This window comes from Chiloscyllium plagiosum, chromosome 42 (assembly GCF_004010195.1).
Source record: "Chiloscyllium plagiosum isolate BGI_BamShark_2017 chromosome 42, ASM401019v2, whole genome shotgun sequence".
Taxonomy (NCBI): domain Eukaryota; kingdom Metazoa; phylum Chordata; class Chondrichthyes; order Orectolobiformes; family Hemiscylliidae; genus Chiloscyllium; species Chiloscyllium plagiosum.
Genome location: NC_057751.1, coordinates 1167467 through 1180351, shown reverse-complemented (window position 1 = coordinate 1180351; position 12885 = coordinate 1167467). Strand labels below are relative to the sequence as shown.

General features: G+C 47.3%; 1 protein-coding gene across 1 annotated transcript in view; it reads right to left on the bottom strand.

Annotated features, from left to right (window-relative positions):
- The window catches only part of LOC122543011 (erlin-2-B-like), a 16421-nt gene extending 4826 nt beyond the window's left edge, over positions 1-11595 (bottom strand). The window contains exons 1-9 of the mRNA XM_043681179.1: positions 11452-11595; positions 9581-9662; positions 8919-8965; positions 8174-8235; positions 5655-5780; positions 5035-5108; positions 4689-4747; positions 3041-3132; positions 546-635 (exon numbers count right to left, since the gene is read on the bottom strand). Coding sequence (XP_043537114.1) covers positions 546-635; positions 3041-3132; positions 4689-4747; positions 5035-5108; positions 5655-5780; positions 8174-8235; positions 8919-8965; positions 9581-9662; positions 11452-11558 — 739 coding nt within the window. The 5' untranslated portion in view covers positions 11559-11595. The remainder of the gene's footprint in view (positions 1-545; positions 636-3040; positions 3133-4688; positions 4748-5034; positions 5109-5654; positions 5781-8173; positions 8236-8918; positions 8966-9580; positions 9663-11451) is intronic.
- Positions 11596-12885: the final 1290 nt, after the last annotated feature.

Genomic DNA, 12885 nt, shown 5'->3' with positions numbered 1-12885 from the left:
GAGACAGAGAGAGAGAGACAGAGAGAGAGAGACAGACAGAGAGAGAGAGACAGACAGAGAGAGAGAGACAGACAGAGAGAGAGAGAGACAGAGAGAGAGAGAGACAGAGAGAGAGACAGAGAGAAAGAGACAGAGAGAGAGAGACAGAGAGAGAGAGACAGAGAGACAGAGAGAGATCAGGACATTACCACTCGGTTCAGTTTGTCTTTACTTCTTCCCAAGTCATTGATCCCATCTGACTCCTTCTCTTAGCAATCACACTCAAATGTCTGGCTTTCTCTCTCCCACTCCAAACCCCTGTTCCACTGCCCTTCAGGGTGGCGGTGGCGGTGGCGGGGGGGCGGGGCAGAGCCTGGGAGAGCGAGGGAACCATCCACACCTCGCACATACCAACATCAGTCGTTCATTAGAACCATGAGAAATACAGACTTCAGAAGGACGTGATGTCTCCACAGGCGAGTATCTGCTCAATATGACATCGGATCATGTAGGAAACCGGTTCATTGGATGAGGTCCCTGCAGGAAATCAGAGGAGAAACACTCACCTTCAATCTCTGATATCCTCTTCTCCGTTTCCTTCTCCATTATCATCTGGGCAAATTTAATCTCAGCCACTTGAGCCACCTTCTCTGCCTCTGGAAAATGTAAACCCAAGGCCCACATTACAACCCAGTGACAAGCTCCTGACAGAAATACTTCAACCTGCAGGTCAGCACCAGCAGTGGCTAAGACATACTCATTAGGTACATGACGTGGAGACAGTCAAACCAGATCAGTACCTCACAATGAAGATGGGACAGTAAGAACAGGGAGTTCCAAACTGAAATGGAAGATAAAAACCCAAATACTTTTACAGATCTCAGGAGACGAATGTTTGGTCTGGTTGAAGCCTGTTACTGAGTTAGCCAGTATGACACCTTTCCTGGTGACAAAGTTCACAGAGTGATCAGTCAGAAAGTTCAAAGTCCATTCCTCAGCTCTCTCTTCCCCACCCCCCCAAACATATTAAAACATAATTCCACCGCATCACATCTTGAGGTGTGAAACAACAGGAATTGAATGAATGACAGGGGTGTTATGACTGGGTGACCAAGGCATTGGAAATGCGCACAGTCATAGCAGATTGGCTGAAGCTGGTGACTATAACAAGGAGCTGCTGTGAAACAGGAACATGACACCATTACTCAGCAAGTGGCGATTCCCTCAGAAAGGTGCCCTGTGCTTTGGACTGAGAAAGGTTCGACAGCACAAGCCTTGGTCTTTCTGTCAGTGCCTCACAGAGAAACAGTCAGCTTCCCTCCCTGAAAAGCAGAGCCAGACCCAGGCAGGAATGTGGCTCATATCCCAAGGAAAACAGAAATCCTACACAGTTTCCGAGAATTCATTGGCAGCCAGGATCTGGCAAGCAGCTCCAGAGAAATGATTAAAAATAGCTGGAGGAAACCAGAGATGTGTTCTGAGTTTACTGTTTATAAAAGGCTCTGAAACCAAGAGCTCTGTGAGACGGCAATCTCCAGAGACCTACAGCTTGGGATATATCAAATACGGTCAATTAATCAATATGCAGGCACATGGTTTGGGAACACAGAGTATACCACTGAACCCAATCCCAGTATGGAACCTGTCCTAAGCTGCAGACTTTTGTGACGAGACGTGTGTTGGCAGGGGAAGGAAAGGACAGAAGCAAACAGGAAGCAGTGAAGTGAAAAGTAAATAGGTGAGGGTATGAGAACAGCCAATCGGGAGGGGACGTTCTAGCAGACACTGGAAGTTAACACTGTAATGCAGCTATGAATGAATAGGCAGAGAATGAGTGCGCTAACAAGAGCAGCTATGAGACAGGGGGGAGATTACAACTCCAGAGAGCAGGCACAGCTGCAGACAGCCCAGAGCTTTGGAGTCAGGAGCCAAGGGGCTAAACACAACTCCTGCTCTTTGTTTCTTTCAGTAAATCCCAACCTGGGATTCACCACTCTGCACAGAACAAGCTGGTTCACTCAGTGTGACCTTCAACCCCTCATGACCCTTGGCCCCAGTATGACCCCACATGCCCATCACAATCCTCAGGCCCACTTTTGTACCATAATGTACCCCAACATCCAGTCTCTTTAACTGCTCTATGTTTAGCAGGAGACAGCTCATTGGATGCTCTTGTGTCAATCAAGTACACAGACTGGAGTTTATATAACAAACCTAACTGGTATTTAATGAGATCCAATTCACTGCTATAATCCTCCCTTTACCAGAGAAAGGCCATGACTTGGAGAGGTTTGACTGTCGGTCCTATTTTGACCCTGAAACAGATGGTGCTGATGACAGGTGCTTGCTGTGCCTTGCCTTTTATACAGACACTGCTTTAACTCCTACCAGGTCTCCAACACAATGGTCAGCAGGAACTCCCTTTGTTTTCAGCCATTCCCTGCCTGATATCTGAACACTGTAACATACTGAGCAGGTTTGTTAGGTTTCTTCACCTGCTTCGAGAACTTCCAAAGGGTAGCACAGTGCCTCAGTGGTTAGCACTGCTGCCTCTCAGTACCAGGGACACAGGTTCGATTCCAGCCTCAGGCGACTCTCTGTGTGGAGTTTGCACATTCTCCCCGTGTCTGCGTGGGTTTCCTCCGGGCGCTCCAGTTTCCTCCAACAGTCCAAAGATGTGGGGATTAGGTGGATTGTCCACGCTAAATTTGCCCATAGTGTTCAGGGATGTGTAGGTTAGGTGCATTGGTCAAGGGTAAATATAGGGTTGGGGAATAGGTCTAGGTGAAGGGTCGGTGTGGACTTATTGGGCCAAAGGGATTCTATGAATTTAAAGCTCTTCAAAGCAAAGGTACACAGCTGCTTAGCTGTTCCACGTCTCAGAAGCCCAACAGACAGCGACAGACCCAAACTGGATTGCAATATGGGGTCAATGTGGCACAGAGAAAGTTCATTCAGCCCACCGAGACCCAGCAAAACCGAATCAAATAAACCTCAGGCTGGATTCAAAAAGAAACAACAGCTTGCAAGAGGTTTACTGACTCTCCCAACAAACACTGACCAATGAGTGCTTTCTTCCGTTCAGTCTCAGCTTCCTTCTCCACCACCTTCTGTTTCTGCGCCGCAATCAGTAATTTTGTCTTCTCACTCTCCCTGCCAGATACACAAAGGGGAAGCTGTGATCAGGAGCTGTATTCTCTACCAACCAGCCAGACAGAACCAAACCCCCCTGCCAAGGAACACCACACAGATTTCACACGAGTCTCTCAGTGTCACCATTTTTGTTGTAAAACAATCGAGATGTTTAAAACAATCAAGGTATTTCACTGAGTACAGATAGAATAAATGCTGCCTCTGGTGAAGGAGTCAACACCAAGGGGACATGAGCTGATGTGGAATCGACGTCTGGTGATAATATTACTGGGCATGACGTGTAATTCAGGCACCCGCAATTAATGTCTGAGAAACAGGTCCCTCCACATCGGGTGGAGGAGCTTCAATTCATGAGTAAAACTCAAATTAAATACTATTATAATTTATAATGAGCACGACACCATCAGATTGTTGGAAAAGACATTGGGTTCACTGATGGCCTTCAGAGAAGGAAATCTGCTGCTACCTGACTTCAGACTCAGGCCGGTGGCTGACTTTTCAACGCTCTCGGAAATGGCTTAACAGCTCATTTAGCACTCCACCTTCCAGAGGGATGTTACTGGAAGCAGTTCAGAAAAGATTTCCTGGACCCATCCCTGAAATGAGCAGTTTACCTCATGATGAAAGGCTGCACAGGCTTAGTCTGTCACCTCGAGAGTTTAAAAGGATCAGAGATGATTTAATTGAAACGTACAGGATCCTTAGGGGACTTGACTGGGTCGATGTTAAAAGGAGATTCCCTCTTGTGAGAGAATCTACAGTGAGGGGTCAGGGCTTAAAAATAATGGGGTGTACATATTTAACACGAAGATGAGGAAACATTTCCTCTTTCGGAGGGTGGAGTGTCTTTGGACTCCCTTCCTCAAAACAGAGTGGATGCTAAACCTTTGAAGGCGCGGGGAGGTAGATTCTTGATTACCGAGGGGCTGAATGGTTCTTGGGGATATGCAGAGATGTCGAATTGAGGCTAAAATCAGATCAGCCATAATCTTAGCAAATGGAGGAGCCGGCTAGAACAGCTGAGCAGACTGCTCCTGCTCCTCGTTCAAATATTTGTGGAATCTTGCTGTTGATCAGAGGCTGCTGCATTGTCTGTACTCGAGTGAACAGTCAGTCTACATTAAGTTAAAAATCACACAACACCAGGTGATAGTGCAACAGGTTAATGTGGAAGCACTAGCTTTCAGAACACTGCTCTTTAATCAGGTAGCTGGTGACAAAGGAATGATTCATTCCCTGGTGAAGGAGCAGCGCTCTGAAATAAACCTGTTGGACTATCCTGTGGTGTAGTGTGCTTTTTAACGTTGTCCACCCCCAGTCCAACACCAGCTCCTCCACATCATGGCTGTATTCAGACTGTGTCACCCTCCCTGTGTGAGTGAACAGTTGGGCCATTTTATGGCTGAATGTTTGGCTGTGGTTGGATATCTCTCGGAGTTGGGGGGGGGGGGGGCAATTGAAGCTTTGGCAGAATTGAGACCTTCCCTCAGTCTCAGAGTGACAGCTGGGTTGATTTGCACAGATTGCTGAATTCTCGTGGAGTTCCCCAGACTCACATCAACTCGTAGTTCCTGCGAATGGTTTCTGGAATGTTGGGTTTGGTCACCCTGACGGCCTACGGAGGAATCACAAATAGCAGTCAGGGTTAATTACACAGTGTCTGACCACGATGGGATGTGACATCGAGATGTACAACAGGGGGAGAAACAAACTGACAAGACTGTGGCTCTGGTTTACAGGCAGCCAGCCAGCCCAAACAGATTCCTCATCGTTTCTGCAGCTCCTGATTCAACACGAGATTCCCCCGTCAGTTCGGTTCCAGCTCCCCACACAAGTTGGCGCTGCTGATTTTCAATCAGACCAACACAATTCCATCAGTTAAAACAGTGAAGACAAACTCACGTGGATGATCAGACCTGGAGCCATGGCTGTTAAATCTTGTTGTAGTGCCAACTTCAGGTCCTCGTCTATCCGATCTGATAAGACAAGAAACCAGGCTCACCAGCAGCACTCTCCACACTTGGTGCCAAGCCAGACCCCCAAATCCTACAACAATTCAGAACCACCCAGAAGGCCACTCAGCCCATCATGCTTACACCAACCCATGAAAACAGCTTCCTTACCTTCGGCCAATCTCTGGCTTTCCCCCACACCCCTGCACAGTTTTGTTTTCTAACTAACTATCCAATGTCCATCCCATTTCCAGGTAGAGTAATCCAGAGCCTTACCCAAGTGAAGGAGGATTTCCTCACTTCCTAACAATCGAGAGAACTGCAGATGCTGTAAATCAGAAACAAACACGGTAACTGCTGGAAAAGCTCAATAGGTCTTGGCAGAATCTGTGGAGGGAAGTCAGAGTTAACGGTTCAGGTTGAGTGACCCTTCCTTGGTTCTGAACAGATGCTGCCTGGACCAGCTGAGCTTTTCTGGCTGTTTGTGTTTTGGTTTCTTCACTTCACCCTTGTCTCCTTGGCAGATCCCTTCAGCATCTTTGTCCATCAGCCCCAGGTGGAACCTCTTACCGAACAGCCCAATGTAGACTTCCTGCAGAGTGTGAACGCTGCAGAACTGGTTCAGCTCATGATGGATCTTGTTGAAGATGAGAGTCTTGTCGTAGTCTGCTGTGTAGTTTCTCACGATGTCATACACTGGGGGCAACAATTTCAAACAAATGACAGCGTTCAAACCACAACGCTTTGAAGACACCTCAGCAAAATGCATTAACTGCAGGCTCCAAAGGCACTGATGTGAGACATGAAAGATTCAACACGTTGACCCAAGAGTTGGCAGCATGTAGCAAACAGGAAAGACTGATCAGGCCTCCACTCCATTCCCTAAAAAACGAGAAGGCTGAAGTGTCACCTGATCAATACCTTCAAAATAATAAACCCTTTCTTCAATAGGTACAGAAAACAGATCTTCACCCTGTCATCGGTTGGAGACTATTAAATTGGGGAGGGTTCAGGAAAGATTTGCCTGGAAGATACTGAAATTGGAGGGTTTGAGTTATAAGGAGAGGCTGGATAGGGCTGGTACTTTTTCCACTGGAGTCTCGCAAGTTGAGAGGTGATCTGATAGAGGTTTATAAAATCACGAGGGGCAGAGATAAGGTGAATAGCAAAGCTCTTTTCCCTAGAGTGGAGGAGTTCAAAACTTGGGGTGTAACCTTTAGGGTGAGAGGAGAAAGATTTTGAAAAGGCATGAACATAAAACAGTACAGGCCCTTTAGCCCTCGATGTCATGCTGACTGTGCCCTGACGTTGATCTCACTCTAAGATCAGACTAACCGACATACCCTTCACTTTACTATCTTCCATGTGCCTATCCAAGAGTCACTTACATGTCCCTCAGGACTCTAACTCTACGACCACTGCTGGCAGTGCATTCCATGCACCCATCACTCTCTGTGTGAAGAACCACTCTCTGTCATCTCCCCGATACCTTCCTCTAATCACCTTAAATGTATGAGGGAAAACGTTTTACACAGAGAATGGTTAGTGTGTAGAATGAACTGCCAGAGGAAGTGGTGGATGCGGGTACAGTCACAATGTTGAGACGACATTTGGATAAGTCCATGAACAGGAAAGGTTTGAAGGGAACGTGGTTGCCATGGACTGGTTGGGCCAAGGGATCTATTTCCAAACTGTATGTTTCTGTGATTCTACAACAGAGGGAAGTCATAAATATCTGATCATAAATAAACCTAATGGGAACTCAGCAGAAACCTGTTTTTGACCCAGGGATTGGAAGTACACAGGACAGGCAGTTGCTTGCAATGAACAGCACAGATGTACCTACAAAGAGGTCAGTAAAAATCGGACAGAACTTGTGCTGGTGAATTGACAGGAAGTGGAATGGTGCATGGGCCAGTGGGGCCGAATGGCCAGGTTCTTTGCTGTACCTTGGGTCCAAAACAATAGGTCATCTCAGGACAGTCCCGGACATTTCCCAGCGAGGAAGCACAGTCAAGGGCTGAAATGAAGAGGTTAGTTTGCAGTTCTTCATTGGGTTAGCTGATCAAGGAATAAACCACTCTTCAGGAGGTGGGTTCTGGAAGGTGCCAGGGCTAATATTCGCCAAGTCTGCTTTTCCCTAAGAGATGAATTGCATCTTTGCAGCAGCACTATGTCTCAGTGGTTAGCACTGCTGCCTCACAGTGCCAGGGAGCCAGGTTCGATTTCAGCCTCGGGTGACTGTCTGTGTGGAGTTTGCACATTCTCCCTGTGTCTGCGTGGATTTCCCCCAGGTGCTCTGGTTTCCTCCCACAATCCAAAGATGTGTAAAGTTAAATGGATTTGCTGTGGGAAACATAGTTACAGGGGATAGCGAAAGGGAGTGGGTCTTGGGCAGGGGGCTGCATCTCGATGGAATGCTCTTCAGAAGGTCAGTGCAGACTCAATGGGCCGAATGGTCTCTTTCTGCACTGTTGGGATTCTATGATTTCATGACAATTTGATGACCATGAACTGTTCTCTCCGTACAGTTTAAAAACAACTCATTGCTGGCGTCTAGTGGCTGGAACCTGCTACGATAAGGAAGGTGGACAGAGCCACTTCTCAGACCGAGTGACAACAGCCTGAGATCATACAGTCCCTTCCGCATCACCCAACATCCCAAAGCGAGAGAGACGACGAGTCTGATAAGGATACACTAGAACAGCTGCTCCAAGGCTCGGTCAAACATAAACCTGAGGAAGGGAATGCCGTTGCAGGAGGACAGAGAGGGGGTGAGGCTTTCAGAGGGGAATCCTTGGCTGCCAGTGGGGGCACAGTGAAAATCCAGGACATGGAGGAGACCAGAACTGGAGGAGGGCTATGGGACTGCAGTAGGTGACAGAGACCAGAGGAGCAAGGATGAAAACACAGGCGGCAAGTTTCACATGAGGTGGTCGCGGTCAGAACGAGGGTCAGACTCAGTGTAGAGTAAGAACCAGGCTTCAGGTCATTGGAGGGAGGAGATGGGAAGGCTGGTGAGCAGAGTGCTCGCACAGTGCAGCCACAAAGTGATAAAGCAGCAATGGGACCACTGCACAGTTCCTTACCTGCACTTGGAATGAGGAAATTCACCACTTCAATCCTGTCAAAGTAGATCATGACACCACCACTGGCAGGGACAAAGAACAAAGAACCAGATTCAGCACACTGGAGTTTGACAAACTTCCCATTTGTGAGCCGAGGCCTGATTTCGCGATGGATTCGAAAGCAGCCTGTACTGCTTGGGATACTGTCAGAGCTAAATGACAACTGAGCAATTCTCAAACTTCGACAGAAGATGCGGTCACTGAACCAACTGGGTGAATGGCTGGAGTGCTGAGGGCTCCTCCTCAGCAACAGGGGAGTTTGCAGACTTCTCTCTTCAGAGGCTGACTCTATATGGAGCATCAGTACACCAGAGAGAAACACACAGCCTTTAAAACAGCCTGCAGTTCATTTCACATTCAAGAAAAGGACATTCCCTCAGGAGACAGTGTCTCCCGGGAAGTGAAATCGTCCACGGGACCAAGTCTGCCAGACTGCCAGCCAGATTACTCACAAATACCCCTGAAACAGTTGCACAGGAAACTGGTCCTTACTGTATCTCAACAACTGACCAAACAAAAACACATTAAGATCACAATGCTCAAGCTGAAGTGAGGAAATGGGGCTTATTGGCTATTTACACAAAAGCTGCTCACATTTATAGGTAAGGACAGAGGCAGGCCGTGTGCAATGCAACTACCCCCTCTCTTGGTTCCAGTTGGATAATCATGTGGCATAGGAGAGCTAACAAGACAAACACACAATTACCTTGTGCCACAAGGGACATTTTTTACTTCATCTGTCTGCACAGTATTCTGAAAGACAAAGGGTTGATTAAGACTTGAATCACTTTCGAAAAAGGCAGAAGAGTTCATCACTGAACACATCAGGCATGTAATAACAGCATCACTTAGCCAGACAAGCCTTCGATAAGGAAAGGCAGATTCTAACAACAAAACACACAAGCTATGTCCACCTGAGAGAGAGTGTGTGCAGAGAATAATCAGAAAGGCCCTAGAGTCAAGGGGCTTCCCTAAAGGAAGAGAAAGTGCTCTAACAGAGGTGTTAAAAACAGTGAAAGGGTTTTACAGATTAAGCCAGGACAACTGTATCCACCACCAGGAAAGTTAAACATGGATTTTGTTGGGAAAACAACCAGGGGTGAGATCCGGAGAGCTTTATTCATGCAGCGAGCTGCAATGTGCAATACTGTGTCTGATTCAACAGCTACTTCCACAGGGAAATGAGATAAACATTTGGAAAAGAACAAACACACAGCGACGTAGAGGAAGGTGCTGCCTACACTAATTCAGGAAAGGGTGGACGCAGGATCGATGGGAGTATTAGAAATTGTAATGTGTAGCACAGACTTGTGGCATTGCTCAGCACAGTTCAAACATTGTGTGACATAACATGTCAAAAAAACCCACCTGTACAGCTTTGAAAGTGGTGATAAAGGGCAGCATGAGATGGAATCCTGGACCACTCGTTGCCTTTAATAATGCTCCACCCCTAAGAAACAATTAGAAGGGACAATCAGAGAGCACCCAGGAAACTCTGTATTCATCACAAACTCAAAGGCAGTTTCAATGCAGATTTCCCGATAGACATTACCCTCCTGGGGTGATGTGAACCCAACCCACACAGTGGGTTTGAGAAGGTGACCTGTTTTACACTCTGTCTGATTTGAAAGCTCACTGAATACTGTGTAATGATTGGAAATACTCAGCAGGTCTGGCACCGTCTCTGCAGAGACAAAGATACAGACAGACAGACAGAACCAGCGTTAATGTTTGAGCTCAATGAGACTTGATCAGAAGTGGAGACATTTTGAGGTGCTGCAAGTTGTAACTAATGCATGGAAAGGAAGCAGAAGCAGGGGCTGTGTGATAGAATTCAAGGCAGGAAAGATCGGAATAGTAAGCAGGGCGAAGGTGAAAGGAGATGTTTACAGCAACTGTGAGGAAACAAGACGTGGGGCTAGAGAACACGTCAATGGAAGAAACAGAGATGTCACCACCAAAAACTAAGATAGAAAGTAGGAAATACCAGCAGTGCTTCGTCCGGAGGCTCACTGAAGATGTTACCTGGTATGGTGACGAAACGTCTGAAAATTAACCTTCCAGCTCAGCGAGCAAACCTACATCCAGAACCTCAACCTGAGCTACAAACCTTCTCAAAACTCACTACCACCAAATCTGGCAGAGTGGGAGCAGGATTAAAGTAATCAGCAACTCGAAGCTAGGGTTCCTGCTGAAGGATGGGTGCAGGTGCTCTGCAAAAGAACCTCTGCCCACAACTCAGTCTGAGTTTGTCTCTTCATTGTTTGGGAGATCAGGCAGCACATTGTAAGCAGTGACCATTCAAAGAAATCACTCTTTCACCTGGAAGTAATGGTGTTCAGGACCCTGGAGAGTGAAAAGGGACAAAGGAGGTTCAGCAGCACATGCAGGAAATGGAAATGAACACACACTGAGCGAACTGTTGACTAATGTGTGTGGGAAAGCTCAGCACAGGAAAAAGGAACCCAACATTGTCAGAGGGTCAAACTAGAAGAGAATTGTCTTCACACAGAGCATGCTGCCAATGGGTTCACAGGGGCTTGCTTGTTGCTAAATAATAGACAGGGACAAAGACAGACAAGTAAAAGCAGGGCAACGGGAGAGGCATGCGCTGCCAGGTCAACACAAGGGTGAGAATGAGAAGGGATTTCCAGTGAGATCAGCAAAGGGCAGAGAGAGTCTGGAATGTAAGAGAGGTGGTGGTGGTGGACGGGGTCAGGATCCGAGTCAGACAGGAGCAGAGGGATACAGATCCTTTGAAATTGGGCAATAGGTTTCGACAGTGGATTTGGATCAGCACAGGCTTGGAGGGCCGAAGGGCCTATTCCTGAGCTGTAAATTTTCTTTGTTCCCGCATTTTATGCCAAAGGGCAGACACAAGGACAACTCAGGACAAATGAGTTAGAAAACTGACCCACATGCATTCCCATAACAGCACCTTTCACTTGGAGAATGAGGAAAGGGAAAGATGATTTTAATCAAGGTGGATTTTCTGACTGCTGCTAATGTATGCAGTTCCAGTGTCAAGGTCCTTGTTTGCAGTTTCAGGCCCGGCGATGTAGTCTGGGAGATGCACAGTGTACACTGATGGTGCCTCTTTCCAAAGCACTCTGCAGCTCCCATGCTGACACCTATGCTTTCAATTCTCTCTCTGACACACCACCATCAGACCTGAGTTGCACAACAAGGAGTGTGGAACAGCGTGCGAGAGAGAGAGAGAGAGAGACAGAAAGTCTCACCTGTAGTAAACAGCGATGTGACCCTCTTCCACCTTGTGTACAGAGGAGAAGATCATGGCAGTAAGAATGGCAGCAGCGACTGCCACAATGGAGCTGAGCTGGGCCATCGCTAGAAACCTGTGGGATTACAGATGTTTGAATAACATTTCCTGAGCAGTGCAGACACAGACCATTCATCTATACCAGTGCTTATGTTCACTCATTAACTTCCTCCCACCCGAGAATATCATTGACTCCCTTGTGTTTGCCTTAAAACAGAACAATATGATTCATCTCAACTACTCCTGGCGCTGTTCCACATTGGCATCACTCCAGGGGAAAGAGGCTTCATCTCAGTTGCTTGTGTGATTTATTGATACCATCTTGTACTTAACAAGACATTTCTCCTTCAAACCTGTAAAACTCTTTCAACACTTCAAACACCCAGAAGCCTTTAACTGGAGGCATTTAACCAGTGGTGATGTAATTTAACGATAAATCCAGAAACCCCGCTAATGTTCTGGGGTCCCGGATTCAAATCCCATCACACACGACTGAGGGAGATGAACGCAGGTTTTAAAATGTGCAATTAAAAACTGAACAACTGTTTTAAAAAGCTTTCCATTTACAATGTCCTTTAGGGAAGGAATTTGCTGTCTTTACCTGATGTGGCCTACACATGACTCCAGACCACAATCACGTGGCTGACTGTGAATGGCCCTCTGAAATGGCTGAGAGAGTCATTCAGTTACATCTGAGGACCACTGGGGATGAGAAATAAATGCAGGCTCAGCCAGCCATTCCCACATCCCAACAGTGTAAACAAACCCTTTGCATCCTGTTCAATATTTTTTTGAGAGGTCTCAAGGTTCCACCATGACTTTTCCAAATCAGCTTCCTGCACCTCTTTTGCTAATTTCTTCGGTTGAACTGGCAAAGATTCAACAGGGGTTTCACAGCATTGCCTTGCATTTTAATTCTTCACAACCAATCTCCCTGTTTTGCTGCATCAGGACAGTTGGTGATTCCTGAAGACACTTTCTGATCCTATCGAGCAGCCACGACTTCCTTCAGATAGCACCGAGCACATCCTCAGTGAGGCAGCGAGCAACTGACCGCAGGCTTTGTGAAGGGGGGGAGGGGGGGGGGGGCTTCCTGTGGGGTGGAGTGCACGGCAGGATCCCAGCAGGAGCTGCACCCTCCACCCTGAGACGTGGTCAGGCCCTTGTTCCTGGAGTGGCCAATGAGAGCCTGCAACCTCTTCCCCTTCCTCAGTCCCTGACACTGTCCCCCCCCACCACCACACAGTATCTCAGTGGTTAGCTCTGCTGCCGCACAGGGTCAGGGACCTGGGCTTGATTGCACCCTCAGGTATCTGACTGTGTGTCTGTCTCCCTCTCTATCTCTGCATCTGTCTCTGTGGGTGTGTGTTTGTGGTTCTGCGTGTGGGAGTGT